The 18782-nt window shown below is 35.3% G+C and overlaps 2 protein-coding genes across 3 annotated transcripts in view; one reads left to right on the top strand and one right to left on the bottom strand.

Moving 5' to 3' along the window:
• The first annotated feature begins 3185 nt into the window (after nt 1-3185).
• LOC113228220 (beta-1,3-galactosyltransferase 5-like) lies at nt 3186-5364 on the top strand. The gene is made up of 2 exons (XM_026461483.1): nt 3186-4031; nt 4898-5364. The coding sequence occupies exons 1-2, from the start codon at nt 3287-3289 to the stop codon at nt 5170-5172; spliced, it is 1020 nt and encodes a 339-aa protein (XP_026317268.1). The 5' UTR covers nt 3186-3286; the 3' UTR covers nt 5173-5364.
• Nucleotides 5365-10391: 5027 nt separating this feature from the next.
• LOC113228174 (facilitated trehalose transporter Tret1-like) overlaps nt 10392-18782 on the bottom strand; it is an 11493-nt gene continuing 3102 nt past the window's right edge. Inside the window, exons 1-4 of one of the 2 annotated variants that reach the window (XM_026461399.1) lie at nt 16934-16998; nt 14002-14047; nt 12443-12575; nt 10392-11812 (exon numbers count right to left, since the gene is read on the bottom strand). In XM_026461399.1, coding sequence (XP_026317184.1) covers nt 10467-11812; nt 12443-12575; nt 14002-14022 — 1500 coding nt within the window. In that variant the 5' untranslated portion in view covers nt 14023-14047; nt 16934-16998 and the 3' untranslated portion in view covers nt 10392-10466. Of the gene's footprint in view, nt 11813-12442; nt 12576-14001; nt 14048-16933; nt 16999-18782 lie in introns of those variants that run through there. The other variant, XM_026461398.1, reaches the window with a different exon arrangement.

Raw genomic sequence — 18782 nt, 5'->3', positions numbered from 1 at the left:
TTCCGATTTTGAAGGGCAAGGGTGCTGGTGAAATTACAGGCACATGGGACTTGTCAACTTAAGTCTCAGATGTTTGCAATTCAAAGAGCACTGAATTGGCATGACAGGAGTTTAGCTTCCTATCAGACGTGTTGCATACTTGCATACAGCCAATGCTTTTTTCTATGCACGTAAAAAGGAATACTTAAGTCTATGGTTAAGCCGGTTCCCTTGTACCTGTTCCATGTGGTAGTAATTTGTGATAGACATATAAAATAAAGTATTTATTAAATAAAAGACTTTTCCCTGCTCGCCCGCACGACCACGCCCTGAATACAAACACAACATGGTGTCAGAACTTCGTGCAGAATAAAATCAACAAGGTATGGATCCAAAAATCATAACTTCAAACATAAAACCACTTTCAATCAATGGCGGCGACTCAAATGCCTCGGAAAAATGGCGTCATTGGAAACAAAAATTTGAAATTTACTCTGATGCTAACGATTTAAATAAAGCTCCAGACAAAAAACAAGTCGCAATATTTCTAAATTGTATCGGTGATGAAGGATTAGACATATATAACTCATTTAACATAGACCGAAGCACAGCAAAATTAAACGAAGTCATTCAAAAATTCGATGAAAAGTTCAATCCTTGCAGTAACCTTACAGTCGAAAGTGTCATGATTTGTGTAAAAACGTGTGTATTATTAACTTTTATATTTTAATAATATATTAAATAGTATTAAAATACAATAACTCTTGTGTTTTATACCGAATTATAATAAAAAGTTCTTTCGTTGATAATGTCCTTCAATAATGGATTCCGTAAATATATTCGATTGCGTACTATTTAATTGTTAAGTTTTGTTAAAGAACATTTTACTGTCATGTTAATTCGCAATTGTAATTGTGGTGTTTGATTGATCTTGAAATGATTGGTTTAAATTTACGTAAAAGATTGTAGCTGAAGCCGAGAAACGGGAAAGATGTTTCGCGCGGATGGCGATTGAGGAGCCATCTATAACGTAGAATATAAAAAGATATTAACTTGCGCGGGGCATTCTGTTCCGGTTTATCGACAAATGGAGTCAAGACATAGTGTTCTGTGGAAAATAAAAAATAATGTTTGTGCTCTAAAGATAGAAGTAAAATTGAATAAATAAATAGCATTTGAATAACTACTTTTGGATATTTATTTTATTACAAAAGATATAACTATTTTAACTTTTATTAGTTGGGTTGTCTGCAGACTGCCCTAGTTGTAGCGTAAGATCAATGTTAACATATTATTTTAGTGTCATTGGATGTCCATAGTATAATAGTTAACCTATATATAGTCCGACTGCTGGGCACACCCCTCTCACAACGGGTGGACATTGGCTGTAGAACCTACGCAGGCTTATTGCGGATTGAGAACTTCCTGACGACACGCCTGTCCATAACAGTTGCCACTTAAAACTTTAAACCGCAAATATGTGAGGGTCAAGCCCCTTGCAACTGCTCCCGTCCCCCTGAGATATGACTGAAATTCTTTACCTTTTTATCTACAACTGTGTGCAAGGTCAGCCGATGTTACGTAAGGCTTAACAGTTATTCTAATGAAGATATAAATCAATTTCTTTTAATACTATTATTTTCAACTTTAAAAGGGGCAAGTTAGAAATATTAAAAATAAACAAGAATACATGAAATGACTGTAAGCGAGTGGAAGAAACGAAAGAGATTTGCCAGAGACTTAGCGGTTAGACGGCCATGGCCTCTATATACATGTGGGTATGTATTTAAACTGATAACAAATGACGTAGACCAATCGAAGGCAAACTTCTATTACGCTGAAACTAAGGTTTATTGCTTTTTTTCAAGTTTAAATGAAGTATTAATCAAATCAAATCGACTGCAGCAACGTACAGTATCGAAAGTACAAAGTGCATACTTTACAGTAGACCAGTGTGAAGTTATATTTTGACTTAGAATAATAAGTTTTAATAGTGTCGTGAAAATGGCACCCAATTATGGTAGCTAATTTTATGTGTTTTTCTTAGACCTTAGCATGTTTTAAAATGTTATGTTTTTTCTAGATATTTCACATTCTATAGTTTACCTTGTTAGAATTTGCCAGAACTTAATCGAAACTGGCAGATTCGTTAGTATTCAGGGCCTGTACAATTTTCGGTACTTTTCTTTGACAGCTTTTATAGAATCAGTAAAAGTTTAACACTTTCGATTATTTACACTAAGTAATGAGAAGAGGATACCAAAACCAAACACTAATTTTATCATTTACTAACGTATATTTGTTAATTATGAAATAAATCAATTTTTTTGTATGGAATTATTGAATCATTACGAGTAACATAGATAAATTAAATCAAGTTTTAACTATAATATCTTAAATGAACTTTTATACTGTAGCATGAACTCATGCTATGAGTCTTTTTATGTAAATATTTTTTTTTTTTACTTTGTAACATAAAATCGAAAAAAAGTAACATGACGAAGTCTCAGTCTTGTTATTTTTTTATATATAATATCAAGTGATGGCACGAACAAGTTGAGCATCTGATGGTAAGCTACACGCGTATCCATAACAGTTGCAGTGCCACTCAGAGCTTTAAATCGCAAAGATCTGAGGGCCACTGCTACTGCGCCTGTCACACTTGGACATAATTTGACAAGTCCCCATTTCTCGTGATTCTGGTGAAACGTGACGAAGTCTATGATTATGAATGACACCAATTTCTGGTATAAATGTGGCGCTGATGTCCGTCTTCCTTCAATGTCAATTTTAATGTAAAGAAAGACGCGTATCAACTTACGCATGAAACGAAACAGCCTAGTCTTGCGTGAATGAAATGAAACGAACATAGTCTTTTTTTGACAGCCAATTTGAGCGTTCAAAACCTTTAGCTACATAATATTTGAGTGATTATTTTAATACCTTTTCTGGTTATTAATGTAGATAATTAATTACAACAACCAACTTAGTTTTTTGAAGTTGTAATTTAATTAATGCCTAAAGTTTTTGTTTGTCAATATCAAAACAATATTTAAAATTGACGTTTCCGAAAATATCGACAAACACGATGCTCGGTGTTTTTGCAGACATTATTTTGTGTGGCGATTGTGTTTTGTTTAATTTTTATCGTAAAATGAGTCACAGTATTCTGGAAAAGGCATTTATCAGGTTACGTTGATTGATATTTAATAACAGAAGCTTTGCAGGGAAATTTAGTTTTGAAATAGTTACTCCAAAAGGGTTCTACAGCATTTAATTTTTGTTTTGCAAATAAAAAAGCAAAGAAATGTTGGATAGCCAAAATAGTGACCGAATAGAAATGTGCAACATCCTCAAAGCCTTATTTATTATACTCGGCATTGCATTATTGTATAATAGTCAACAAAACTCCAAATCAAGTCCAGCTATAGTTGTTCGTGTAAATGATCCAAAATTCACTGTACTAGGACCGTATAATACAACAGAGTATGAAGTCGATGATCTAAACGACCAACTGATCGATTTGAAGAATTTTACCTTCAAAGTGAATCCACAACCTTGTCAAGGTTATGATGCTGGTTTGCTATTGGTTGTAATAATTTCTTCCAACCCAAATAACTGTGAGAAACGATCAGTTATACGTAAGACATGGGGCCGTCCCACAGACACTACCAAAGTGGTCTTTCTATTGGGCGATCCTGAGAATATTACGATTTCAAAGAGAATCGATAATGAAAGCACTACTCATGGTGATATTGTACAAGGAAATTTTAAAGACGCATATCGAAACATGACGTATAAACATGTTATGGGTCTAAAATGGGTAGCGCATCACTGTCCAATGGCTAAATATGTCTTAAAGACTGATGACGACGTGGTTGTAAATTCCCATGCTCTGCGGCAGTTTCTAGCCAGAGAATTATCCCCATGGGGAGCCAGCTCACTAATCACCTGCCAAGTTTTACAAAACGCAAAAGTTCAAAGAAGTCGTTCTAAATGGATAGTATCAAAAAATGAATATGCTGGTGGTTTTTACCCGACTTATTGTGCAGGTTTGTATTTAAGTAACAAAATTTTAATTTTATAAAAAGCCTAGTGATGACCTACGGCTCTGGTCACGTGGTCACTTACTATGGGCCTCATAAAAAAGCTCAAAGAGCAATGCTCGGTATTTCTCTATGTGATCGAATCAGAAATTAGATTGCTAAAAGAACGAAAGTCACCGACATAGCCCAAAGGATTAGCAAGGTGAAGTGGCAGTGGACAGGGTACATAGCTTGTAGAATAGACGGCCGTTGGGGCAGAAAGGTTCTCGAATGGAGACCACAAACCTGAAGGCTGGTAATGGTGGCAGGTAACTAATGGATGCACATTGCGTCCGACCGGCTAGTCTGGCAATCTATGTCCAGCAGTGGAAGTCTTCCGGCTTATGACTTTCTCTCGCACATATGCTTGCACACGCACTCACATGCACACACTTTCACAGACACACACATACGTACACATACACACACGCACGCACACCCACAAACAAATACTCTCATAAACATACAGCATAATCTGTAATATACCCATTGTTAGATTATATAAGTAACTTCAAATTAGTTATAATGTTTTAGGTGATTAGTTATTGTTTTTCAAGTAAGCATTTCTTTTTGTAATTTTTTGTATTTTACTCCCCTAAAGCACTAGTTGATGGTGGCAACATTAGGAGACTGAAATGACAACACATGTCCTAGGAGAGGCAAAAGCAGTGGTTTCCTCACTCTCAAACACCAAAACTCACTCAAACAATTCACTTATAGTCCGGCAACTGATTGTAGATAAATAATAATATGAAAAAAAGCGAGGTAACGGCCTGATTTGACAGCAATGTATATATCAAGTGTATTACTCAACTTTGTATATGGTTTTTCAGGCTGGGCAGTCCTTTACTCGCAAGACGTAATTCCAAGACTTTTGACCGTAGCTCAGAATATACCATATTTCTGGATTGACGATGTCCACGTAACTGGGGTCATAGCCGAGATGATTGGAGTGACACGTACACCGTTATCAAGTCTTATATTGAGCAGTAAAAGAATGAATCTTCTTACGTCGTTGGGACCAGAGTATGCTGGGCAGTTTTTGTTTGGTCCACCGGACTTGACTGTTGATAAAGTGTCCCAGATCTGGAAGGCTATACCTGAATAAATATCATATTGGAAGCCTACTGCCTTGTTAAGGTAAAAGTAGTTATTAATATGGACGATGTTAAAAATGTATAAGAGTTTGCTTATACATTTCAGTATCATAATATTTATAATATTCCTAAATGTGCTTATTTGGTATATATAAGCACATTTAGGAATGCATCAACAATGGCATGTATAATTGAAATTGTCTATTCAAATCATATATAATAGAGATAATTTTAAAAACAACAAGTTTTGTTTTTAAAATTATCATGCCCAGATCAGCCACAAATATAAAAAAAGCATGAAATCTATGATACTAATGGTTTTAAAATTTGTTGTTGTTTTAGCTATTAATAAGTTTATTTGTACATTATTACTATGGCATTCCATGTTGAGGCCGTCTTTGTTAGACAAGAAAACTTTGAAGACTTGTGAATTTTCACAAGTGACAAAGTCGGCTAATCAAAAGAATACAAACCCATCAGGCCTCGTCGTTTGCCATTAAGCCAGCCAGCCATGCAAGCTAGTGTCAAAAAAGTTTTTATTGCTTTAAATGTTTTTTGTAATTTTAGTGGTAACTGATATGTTAGAAAATGAAACTATTTTTTTGGATTTATATCGCGTATATTTGTTTTCTCAAACCAACGTTTCGGCCCTTTACAGGTCCCATGGTCAGTCAACCATGGGACTTGTAAAGGGGCCGGAACATGAAAATACAAATATATTTAAACGGAAAAAATATTATAAGTTCCTATGTGTAACGATAGCAAAAACCTAAGAATTCGATATATACTTGTTTTGTTACAAAATAATGTTTTTACTCATTGACTTACAAATAAATGGACGACGGATCTAATACAAAAACCACGAAAAAAATGTCCCAAGTCAACCTATTCGAAATTTAAATTGTTATGTCATCGCAGTATCGCGCTGTCCGTAGAACAAATGAAGACTAAAGCGGAGTGTCGCGCTCTGTATACGATTTTAGCGCCTTACAAGTGCGGACACTTTTTAGCGCGGACCCGACGTCCATATAATTGTAAGTCAATGTTTTTACTGCAAATGCAGAGTATTCACTACAAATTTTGTCATAGATTGTATTGTAGTTGTTAGTTACATGACCAAATTTTAGTTTTAAAGTTTCTTTGTGCCATCATTTCAGTTTACTATCAGAATAGATTAATTACCTTGACTTAATTAATAATTATTGCCTTTTTTTTAGAAAGACTGATAAAAGAAGTACTTTCAGACTTCTAAAGTAGGTACTAACCAAGAAGCTTATATACTACACTGGAGTTTGCACTAAGAACAATTGAATGTTGAACATAAGGTCATTCACCTATGCTGATGTGTCTTATCTTTTTCACATGTCGTATCTAGTGCAATGCAAGCAAAATAAATACCCAAAAATGAATAGTATAATTTAAAACAGGTACTGAGTGATTAGGATATATTTTGAAAAAGATGCAGTGTGCATGCTTTTAAATATTTTTTTTAGTTGCTTCATTTCAACTAGCAACTAGCTGAAATTAGCAAACAAAATAAAAATTAAAGAAAGAGATGCAAGATACAGGAAACTGAATTCAAGGTCTTTTTTCCATGCCTCAGTCTGACGTTCAAAGTACATACAATCTTCAGTGTAGTATGTAAGCTTCTTGATACTAACCGATTATCGTTATTATTGGCTTTTGATACTTCAAAGCTGTTACATGCTCCGTACGGGATGACTGCCAAGCGGCGGCTGACAGCTTAAAGGGCGTACATTCTGTCTACCCTCTTTCGTAGTCGACTACTATGACATTGCACTGTTAATAATAAAGTGACTAAACCACGAAAGTAACATTTTTGAATGTATATAAATATATGACTAAATTCTGTTTGATGTGATAAAAAAATATTTATATTCGTACGTTATTTAAAAATAAAATATATAACCCTCCTTGTCATAACTAACGCATTTGCATTTCTGTAACTTTCGAGATATTAAAACCAAAATGTTCATTGTCATTTAAAAAAATGTCAATTACGCTGAGTTTGTATGTAATATGTTATGATTATTAAACACAAAGATCGAAATCAGATGGGTTTCCGGGCGAGAAGATGAACCTGATTCCTACTATATCTTTTTAATTTGTGAGTTAAATCAACTATGGTTCCGGTTTGAAATGTCAAAAGTTTCCGCATCGGGCAGTTGTGAACCGCAATTATGCGCCTCGACTCAGAAGAGACGCGGTTTCCGATCGGGAGAGGCAATCAAAATCAAGCTGCTGGTGGGACCTGCAACCACGACCATGCACCGTAGCATCGCTCTTACCATCTGAGCCACAGGTCAAATTACAGAATTGGCGAAATTCTCATGTGTTTCTGTTTGCATTTTTTCGGCATTCATCGCCAGTGACATCTAGTGAGAGATTTTTGAAACCTTCTCGCGCTGATTTCGCGTAACAATAAAACTGAAACTAATTAAGATATTAAAAAATCGATTATAGAGGGTTGTCTATCTTATTTCGAGATACTTAATAACTTAGTTTTTGTTAAAAATGTCGATTACGTTAGTTATAATAAGGAGGACATAGTTTCTCTGTTACTTTTCCAATTTCGTAGCTTTATTATTGAAGGTCCAATGTGCATAGAAACTTAAACATAAGTTCCTCTATATACTTATAGTATTACCTTTTTTATGTATTGAACTATGTATTATTTATACCAAAGAATTTATTATTGCCATAGAATATTGAGCATATATCTATAATATACTAAATTGATACTAAAATATGCAGGATATCCATAAGAAAGGGTGGCAACACTAAGTGATACCAGACACCGTTAATTAAGTTTGTTAAATATTCTACTTTGTTTTTTGGATTTAATGTGATGTTGCTTATTGTGCTAGGCCTTACACAAATGTCCCTTACGGTATTGAATGTACGTATCTTACAATTTTGTTATTTACAAAAATTTGTTATTTACATCCACAATATACTATATATCATTAACACAATGTAAACAAACGGATAACCAAACAAAAAAATACATTTGAGACGGTTGTTTTCTATTTTTCAAGTTAATAAACATTTAGAATTCTTTTCAAAGTGTAATCTGATTTTAATAATAAGATATAAACTTAGAACAATTCACATTATTGCATTATATAATTTTACTTAACTTAATTTCGTTTAGTACAATAATTATACTAAAATACCATGTTTAAGGTCGTAAATAATTTTATGACACTGGAACACAATCGGGATTAAAATTATTTTGTCGTGTCATAGGATGTCATTCGTGTTTCGCTTCGCGAATGCGTGTTTTCTTATCTTCGTAGTGCGTTTGTTAAATAATTGTGTGTTATTGTTAAAGTTTTTGACTTATTGTTTATTGTAATTTGGTATATTGAATGTGACGATGTTTGACCACCATGATATTCTAATTGTTTTTGTGAAATCACTCCACTATTAATGTTTGTTACAATTATTAATACAAAGAAAAAACACTAAGAAAAAATTTCCTTCCACATGTAGATTTCTTACAGATGGCGTTGCGGCACTTACTTTCAGACTTTCAGCCACTCGGTCACATCATCGTTTCGAACTCCGACCTCTAGGTCGTTTGCTCTCAATCCTGCCTATCGAGACTATCAGCGCTTCTGCGTGCAATGCATTACTTTAAGAATAGGTAAAAGCCCGTGTGTGAATATGAGGGAAATGTGAGATGACATCAGCAATTGATGCAAAATTTGTATATAGGTACAATTCATTTTTGCATTTGAGTTACTTTAAGATACAAGCTTGGGAAAGCAAGGCGACGATATGTGTTTCGTCCAGTTCTCAGTGAACTCACTGAAGCAGAATGAATCCACAACAAACTTTGAATTTCATTCACATTTACTCTTAACATGCTAATGTAACAATTTTTTTAGGTCTATATCGCATATATTTATTGTATCAAACGAACCAAACGTACTGCGCCCTTTACAAACCCCATGGTGACGGCAGACTGAGATGGTAAAGTCAATCAACCTGTTATGTCTAATATTCAAACTAGTGCCGGCACTAGTTCAGTAGCGCCCGGGTGCAATCAATACCCTGGCGCCCTCGTGTTCAAAATTAAATACTACTTATATTTTCTCGAGTGATTACAAATTTGAGTGCATTTTTAAATGGCGTTGGGAAGCAATAAGCCATTTACATCGTTTGGGCCGCGTGAGACGCAAGCTCTTGGGGGCGTCGCAAGTGGCGCACCGTGGCCCGTAAATGAAGTCGGCATTGATGTAAATCTACACCAAATATAAAAATAAAACTATAAAAAATAATACTACTGCAGTACTGCTGCTTTTCCTGTTTCTGCCGCCAAGCACTAATGTGAACATTACTGTTTTCCGGTTTAGAAGGGTAAGGGTGCTGGTGAAATTACAGGCAGACGGGACTTGTTAACCTATGTCTCAGGGTGTCGGGCACAGTAGCAGTGCCCCTCAGATCTTTGTGACTTTAAAGCTCTGAGTGGCACTGCAACTATTATGGATACGGATATCGCTTACCACCAAGCACACGACTTGTTCGTCGTGTCACTTAGTAATATTAAAAAAAAACTATAGTGAAAATAAGGAAAATGGACCACCAACGTTTCGCGCCCTTCTAAAGGTCTAAAGGGCGCGAAACGGTTTGTTTGAAAATAGAAAACAATTACAAAGAAAAGGAAACATAGTGCCTTTTTCAATGTGTAACAATCACGAAATCCTGCGAACTCGATCTCTACATTCTAGTTTCACTTTTCTGTTATGATTTTTTTTTATTATTATTTAATACCGTAAGATTAAAAGGATATAATTTACCTTGATTGTCTAGATGTGTCTGAAAATTCGTTTAGGGCAACACGATATTTAATTCATCATAAACTAGCAACCTGGTTTTAAACTTCTTTCCGTTAACATTGTAAGTTACGTCTGTTCGTTGTATAGTGGACGATAAAAGGTGCTGTTGTTAGATATAAGAATAATCACAATAAAACAAATGTATTGCGTGTTTAAAATTATTTTACTAACCTTGTTTTTATTTTATTAAAAAGGCAGATCACAAGCCCGGTTGTATTAAAAAAAAAGTTATCCTCAAAATGGCGGATGTTTTAGATATTGAATCAGATTTCCAAGTTAATGTCTTATAATTACTTTAAACTAATTAAATTTACACTTAATCTATTTAATTATCACAGGCTAAAACTTAAAACGTTGCTTTGTTTCAGTTACCTTAACACATACACATATTCATTCTGAACAAAGGTCATGTCAACCTAAAAAGTGAGGTTAACAAAACCTCATTTTACAACGACCAAGTCTTTATTTTCTATTAACTTCTCTTGCACTTCTTGTTCAACCATTTCAATATCGTTTCTACCTTTAAAACTATCTTCAATGTCTTGCAAAGTCCTGTCTTTCGTTTCTGGCAACATTATGAATAAAATAATAAGACCTATGACTAAAGTAGCTGAGTATATTAGAAAAGTCCCTTCAACTCCTATTGAAGAGTATAAATGCGGAGCAGTTTTCATAGAAACAACGAAAGACGGAGTCAGAAATGACGTACTCAAGGTTGATCCCAAACTTCTATAGGCTAACGGAAATATTTCCCCACAAATAACCCAATTTAATGGTACTAAACCTAAACAAAATGACAAAGTATACAATACCATTAAAGACATTGGTAAAATGCTTGTAAACCACGTCTCTATATAGAGTCCAGCGTTCCTAATATAGATAAAGACAGAGATAGAGGATAGGGATATAACGGTCATCACTCCACTTGTAAACAGTATCGTTCTTCTCTTAAAATACTTGAGCAGAAATATTGCTAACAGCGCACAAATTGTTCTCAACATATCTATTATAGTAAATTGCAAAGCCACTTCTTCTGGTGTTTCCTTGTTTAATACAGCTTGCAATATATGATTTCCATAAGCAGGCACCATATGAGCGCCCCCGAATTCGAAAATAATCAACATAGTTATAGCTATTATTGCAGGCTTATAAAATTCTTTTTTCTTGAAAATCCTTAGTACTTCTTTCAAAGCGTTGATTACGCTTTTCATAAGTCCGTTCCAAGAGAATTTTGCTTCTTTTCTTCTTTGTTCAGACAATTTTAATTCTTTCTTCTGACTTTCAATCATGGCTTCCAATTCCTCATTCTGTTCGACGCCTTCTCCTCTCACCCATCGGAATGCTTTCCTTCCTTCTTCAAAATTCCCTTTAGATATCAACCAACTTGCCGATTCTGGCGAGAGGCTGATAATTGCCATAGATATTAAAGGAAACATTGCGCAGACTACTGCTGTCATTTTCCACGACAGTTGTGCCCCCCACAAATGTGACAAAAATATACCGAGTCCTAAAGACACTGCGAAACTACCAAGAAATGCTCCTCGGTATTTTGGATCTGTATATTCTGCGACTAGAATAGGTGCTACTGGTGTCCTTAGGCCTAGAGCGAACCCGTGCAGGAGTCTGGCCAATATGAAAGCAGGAACAGAGTTTCCCAGAACGAAAACAACCCATCCAAGTAGGGCAGGAATGGTGCAGAGGAGATGTGCCTTCTGACGTCCAAAGCGAGTCATCAAAACGGGTGATACGAAGTTGCCCACTATGCCCATGGCGCCTACTACCGAAGCTGGAAGAGAGAGAAAAAATTTATACATGGGTACTGGTCTTTATCGTACAATGAGAGGAATGTAGGTATATTGCAAATCGTAATCCATTGGGGATTACAGGAAGACGCTATAACGCCCCCTTTCTTAAGTATTTCTACAAAGGATTGGAACATCGGGTCTCCAGCAACTTAGATCATTATCTCAATAAAATTGTAAGTAAGTAGATATTTTTTTTTTAATAAAGAAATTTAAAACTTATTGACTCTTAACAAATAGACCTATTAAACAATTAAAAGATTGTGCAGCCAAAGGCTTCTCAACGCTCAATTGTCGTATTTTTGTGAATGATTTGTATACACTGCAGTAGATTTGCATAAAGACCCTAGTGTTTACAAATAAACCTCGGCCCTTGACTATCGGTCTTTGAAATTTTTTATTTAATAGAGATCATTGTTAGTAATGGCCGCCAGCCTTCTTTTTAATTAAATAATGTCAAGTTATTGAGTTTATCGCAATTATTAGGGCATTTTTCTAATTGCTTTGAACTATCAATTAGTTTATTAAAGTACCTACAGCCAAGAGCGTCAAGAGTCTGGGCTTTGAATAATTTTTACCGATGGACTATTAGATGTTCGCAAATTGCCACTTACCGATCCAAGAAGTATCATGATCCGTCAGCTGAATCTCTCTCGAGCTGCGCAACTGCGCAAATAACACTGCTGGATAGCCGTGCGCGCAGCCGTGTCCGGCGATGTTCAACGCTGCGCCACTCACAACGAACAGCTGGAATGAGAACAGTCTGCCTTTATCAAATGGTTTTTGCCTTCAAATCGAAACCTTTTTTACAAAAAGTAAAACTCGTTGAAAGGAGGTGTCCATTATTATGAGATATTGATTTCAATTTGTACCGAAGGAGAGTAATTTACTTGTTTCAACGGTGATAAAAACCATGGAAAATATTCAATAAAGTGTCCAACCCGCATTATGTCAGAGTCGTGGACAATGGCCCAAATCCTAGTTTATAACATACTATATCTACAAACGCAAGTTCCTGTCTGATCGACGGAATTTTTCTTTGCGTTCGATCTTTGAATGAATAAATAATTAGTGGAGCAAATTCACAAAATAAAATGGATGTCATGGTAACAAAATATTACGATATGCAGTACAATTAATATTATAATTACCCAAATCATCTAATTTTAACATTTCGTACCTTTTTGGTATAATAAAGCCACATGTGATCAAATTTGAAATATTTATTTGACACACAAGGCTGCAAAGTTGTTTGACGCGAGTGCTTGTATTGGAACCTGAACAAGCGAAGGATAATACTTACATTAATTTTCCGTTTTAGTGAATATTTATATAAAAATACAAGTTGAAACGCGTTACTTCCTTGTGCAATGTAATGTTAGTATCTATTTTATGTTTGTCTGACGTATTTTTACACTCATTTACTATACATTTCGTCAGTTTTAGCTAAAATTCTGGAGCTGTTCGCGGTGCAAGTTGACCTTGAGCACTGACGGCCCGCCCGCTCGTGTAGGCCCATTGGGGCCGCTTCAATTTGCCTCACTTAGCGTGTTCGGACTAGGTTTCTATGGGATAATATTCAAAAACAGAAACCTGCGCGTAGCGAGGGTTTCAAGCCACGAGACGCAAAACAAATTTGCTGCCGAACGAGACACGCAACTTTTCACCTCACTATGGCGAGGAAAATGGTAGATGAAAGAAAAACAATTGAACTATAACAAATCAGTTTTAATAAACAAAATTACTTATCGTTTTGTCAATTTAATGTTAACAGTATTAAGAATAAAATATACCAACGGATTTATGTTACGTAATAATGTACGACAAATCGCGTACTTGAAAGAAAAAGGTGCACCAAAGTCCATCGTCAAATTTGAATTTCAAAAACCTTATCATAACGTTTACACGCAGACTTCTAATGAGAAACTGCCTTTGCCTTTTCCAATGGAAAAAAACAGGACCAGAAAAGAAAGTTCTTCCGAGCTAGTGAGGTGAAAAGTGCATTTATCACAACTCCTATTTGAGCATAACAACGATATGGTCTAAATTTTTCCGTTCATGTTTTAAACCTCTCGCAACTAGAACAGTTGTCATTTTGCAGATGGGGTCTTATTTATTACCCATTATTATTTATTATAATTTATTATCATTATTATAAAATATATTGACTAACCTGTTTAAGGAATGGCTTCATTGTGTGATATCAAGCGGGATGAGGTCTGAAACAAAAATGAAATCAAAATAATTATAAACCTACACATGGGTATGCCAGAAAACATCATCATTATCTTAAATTTGGAAGTTCTCTGTACTTGGAGTAACTTAATTCACTCCGGGGCTCTACCCAGAACACCCACACCAGAATCAATTTAGAAAATATTAATTTTCCTACTTGCTCCTATGTAGAATCGAACACGAGACTTTATCCTGCGCCCACAGTGTAAATCGTTAGACCACTGAGGTCGTCAGAGCCACAGAGGAATATAAAGTATTTACTTAACTCGTAAAGGCCTGCTCATGGCCTGAGCACCCTGAAAATTACTCAACTACAACAACAAATCTTGGTAAGCATTTTCGTCAGAAAGTCCATGATTGAGGCATTGCCCGTCTTACAAGAGGGTGCTGGTCATTCCATATTTTGAATGAGGCATATTTGAACAAACCCCGGGCGGCAGCCAATAACATGGTCGACTTCTTAACCAAGTGTTCCTTAACCCTGCAGTCTCCTACCACTATTTTAATTATTTACGTTTCATATTTAGCATAGAGTTTACCCACGACATTTAAAATTATTCTCAGTGTGATTGCCAGATCGGAAATATAAGTATTTTATACCTCACACTGTATCACGGATTGATAAAAAAACAAAAAATGAAATCAAAATATTTCCAGATTCGAAAAAATGTCAGAAAGAAAAATTAAAATCGAAGATCTACAGCTAATTAATAGCTAACTAGATGTGACGCAAAAATGTCACTATTATTCAAAATATTTAAATTTTTTACTTGGAATTATAAAACTTTTCTTCTAAATACACCACCGTAGTAAAATAATTACTAGTCACGCGTTAAAAAATATAGAACCAAATACACAATAAGTCCGAGATTTCAGAATGAGGTATTATCTACTCTATGTTAATCACTCCCTCGAAGCTTTAGCTTTGAACGTAGAGTGCTAAAACTATTACCTAAATGAATGGATGAACCGTTTTATTCCCGGAGATTATTGCATTACCCCATTTTATAGAGTCCACACGCCTTATGATCTTTATCACGTTTTCTCTTTGACATTTATCAATGCATAGGAAATTTCAAACGGCACGTGGATAAGTTTTAAGTACTTCCACGTATGCATATTTTTATAAATGCTAGGATATACAGATAAAAACGCTATTTATTTATGAGACAAGTGAACAATGGTGTCGATTGCGTCGTTATTTACCTGTGAGTAGGCGCATTGCGAAAATCACGCTATGCTTCCGTCATTGACATTAGATGGTAGCAGAATGTTAACTTTTATCAATGAGGATAGCTCTTAATTTAGTTTTATTTCTCAGAAACTAATCAACAGATATATTTGGCGTTCCTTTTACTTTAGGGTACCATTAAGGTACAATTTTTTTGGAATAATAGTTTTTCATATGGTAAGGCGGGGTAAGGGGTAAGAAGAACGGAAGAGGGACTTGAAGCCTTAACTCATAATTTAAAAATTTTAGCACAATAGTCTCTCAGTCGACAAAACAGACAAAGTTTAAACGATTTTAAAAAGATGTCACTAGTATGCTCCAAATCCAAAAGGCGGTAAAAACAAATTTGACAGTTGTGAAACCATGAAATCCTTTATAGCAGGGTCTCTTAATCTTTTTCTAGTCATGGACTGCTCTCAAAATTTCACAGAACCCACGGACCCTTTTCGAAAAGGTGAAGAAAGGCGGGTTGCATTGACGCGCACCTCGCTCGCTCGTCGGTCGGGTGCGAACGTTCAAAAAGGACACGCGCACAGTTCAAATTTAACTATAACATATTGTATACCAATTTTTATATATAGCATTTGTTATGGTGGGTATGACCCCCAGTGTCCATTACACGGACCCCTTAGGGGTCCATGGAGCAGGTTAAGAAACCCTGCTTTATAGGAAATCCGATGAAACATGGCAAAAAACAGGCAAGTTTAGTGCATTTTACAATTCTTATAAAACTTTAGCTGTTGTTCATAAAACTCTAAACGTTTGACCCAAAATAAAGTATATTCCTCAAACCCCATTCGATCTTAATTAATAAATAAAAGCTGGTAGTTTGAGGCACACCCGCCATTCAGTGACTCTTTCACGAGATTACAGTGACAGACACGCTAGCGACCGCTGTCTGCGTCCAACAATGAGTCACCGTCTGTCTGGCCTCGCGATTCTAGCCATTGGCATTGCTTTTGAGACGGACTTCCATGAGTGTGAATTTAATATGAGTAGATTCTTTCGCAGAAAAGAAAGAACGCCGTGTAAAGCTGTAGCAAGATTAGAGACAAAAAATGCTGAGACATAATGAGCGAAGAAATGTCTGTTATATGTTGCCTATATGTCATGTCATACAAATGAAAAAGTTATTAGCGTATAGCAACGATCTTATTTGACTTATAGGTAATATAGAGTGCGAATTTATTCAAGGGTTCTGTAAAATATTTGTGAGTTTTTTTAGCGTTTGAGAGACGCCACAATCAAGTTTCTGCCCCGGTTCGAAAACATCGTAGATCCGGGGCTGGTGAACTGGTGCCCAGAACTGGTCTATTCAGCCTACTAAGACTGAAGTGGTTGGAAGAAATTTATTAAACAAAGAAGACTGCTTATGTTTTAAACATTACCTATCGTAATTACCATCTCGTGTGATTTTCCTGGGTAGGTCAGGGCTCGATAGACGTTTTTTGTAGATATCTACTATTGTCTTGATAGACTTGTCTAGGTTGATAGCTTGGACATTCTTATGTCAATAAAAGTAGGAATCGAAAAACTATTCGTGGTTATGTCCTTATTTTAAAGCTAGTAGCTTATTTTAAATGCACTATTCATACATACAATGATTTTTCTCCAAGTCGTTTGTTCTTTTTTTACTTACAAATAAATTCTATATTTACTTCCTTTCGTTGGTTTTAACTGGAAACCAGTGCCAAGGAGCTTTTGTATATGCTGAATCTGCGCCTTTTCATAGCTATGACAAAAGTTTTGTTTTTACTTTTACGTTAAAACTCTTTTGAAAAACAAGAGGAATAATTAATAAAAACATGTTTAATACAAATAGTTTTTCCAGGGAAATACTGCCAGCATATGTACCTGCCCACTAAAAGGTGCCTACTGATCAAACTGTAGACACATGACACTTGTCACATTTTTACTTTTATTGTCGCAGAGTGACAGGCGCAAGTGGTAGTGCCTCTCATGAGACCCATGTTCAGCAGTGTGACCACGTTAGTGGGATGTATAGATGGGTGGATGATCATGATAATGATGAAGATTAACCACTTTCGAACATAAATATTTTGATCGACCTAATTTTTTGTTTTTTTTTTTTTATACATGACAGGCAAATGACTCCACTCCACCTGATGTTAAGTGGAAAGTGGTATCCAAACGCGAAGGAACGTAAGTAATTGTAGTAACATTTTTTATGTAATTTTGTTACAAGTAGTACATTCTTAAGAGTGTGTACAACCTCTAATGGCTTTGGTTGGTTCCGCATTTTCATAATAAAAATAAAACACAAACTTACATCGAAATTTTACAAGAAAACCGATGTATTGAAAAGGTACATTGACCTACTTTACATATACCAAATCATTTTTTTATATCAACTGAAGTAAGAACACGTATAAGTAGTACACGATATATATTTTTAAAACGACTTTAATCTGAAAAAATGCCAGTGTCCCAGGCACTCGACCCAATCAAATGAACCATCAATATTTTTTATCCAAAAAAAAAGTAAAAATTGGATTCGAGCTAAGGTAGCATCAATTCTTAAGTTCTAAACGTATAACGGCAGATAAATTATTTACCGTCAAAAAAAAACATGATGAAGTTTATAAAAATAAATTAGCAATGGAAATCTACGATCCTCAATTACCAGGGAATGGGCCGACCGTTTGTCATTGTGTCATATTTCTTCAATAAACATGACAGCCTTTTGAACTATCTACAAACATGTAGAGAAAGTGCAGATGCATTATGTGTATGCACTTTGTGGCAGAAAGTTTTGTTCGAGAAATATCGCTCATAGCGCCTCCCGTCATACATGATATAAGCCCTATGGTATAGTAATTAAGCAGGTAAGTACTAAAGTGCTTAATTGTATTAGTTTACTGCTTTTTTGTGACAGCAGTCTTGGAGTGTTTTTTGTGACAAAAAATACAGCCGCATTTGTTGTCCAAAATGTCAATATCCTTAAATGAACTTGAATTAAGAAAAAACTACACAAACTTTTTATGGGCTTCGCAGTAGGAAGAGCATCGGTTTTTTTTGGTTGCACTTTGATACTTATTTAGGGAAATCGAAGTCTTGTGTAAATTATTTTGAACAGGTACGTAATCTAATATTTTTAGGGCCCGCTATAATTGAAAACATTAAAAGTAATAATGTTCTGTAAACACACACAGAAAAATTTTCTTCAATCCGTGCTGCACCGTAGCTTTGTTCTAAGCATCTGAGCTACTAAGTGTCCAGTTACCGAGTCGTTGAAATTCTCTCTGTTTTCATCATAGATCTTTGTACCGACTTTCGTCGCCGCTAGCAACATCTAGTGAGACATTTTTGAATAACCTTCTTACTGCAAAGTTTATGTCGTTAAATAAAAAGCGTCATCACTAGTACCTACATATTACCCAGTCTCATACAAAGAAATGTCGCGATGACTCGTAACTCCGCTTATTCGGACGCTTATTTTAATTCTTTAGAGATAGCACCCAGCACAC

Source organism: Hyposmocoma kahamanoa, unplaced genomic scaffold (assembly GCF_003589595.1).
Source record: "Hyposmocoma kahamanoa isolate Upper Pololo Valley unplaced genomic scaffold, ASM358959v1 224, whole genome shotgun sequence".
Classification (NCBI taxonomy): Eukaryota; Metazoa; Arthropoda; class Insecta; order Lepidoptera; family Cosmopterigidae; genus Hyposmocoma; species Hyposmocoma kahamanoa.
This window is presented reverse-complemented; position numbering and strand designations above follow the sequence as displayed.

Coding starts and splice junctions, on each gene's coding strand:
- LOC113228220 (XM_026461483.1), top strand. CDS start 3,287: ATGTTGGATAGCCAAAATAGTGACCGAATAGAAATGTGCAACATCCTC. Junction 4,032..4,897: donor TTACCCGACTTATTGTGCAG/GTTTGTATTTAA, acceptor ATGGTTTTTCAG/GCTGGGCAGTCCTTTACTCG.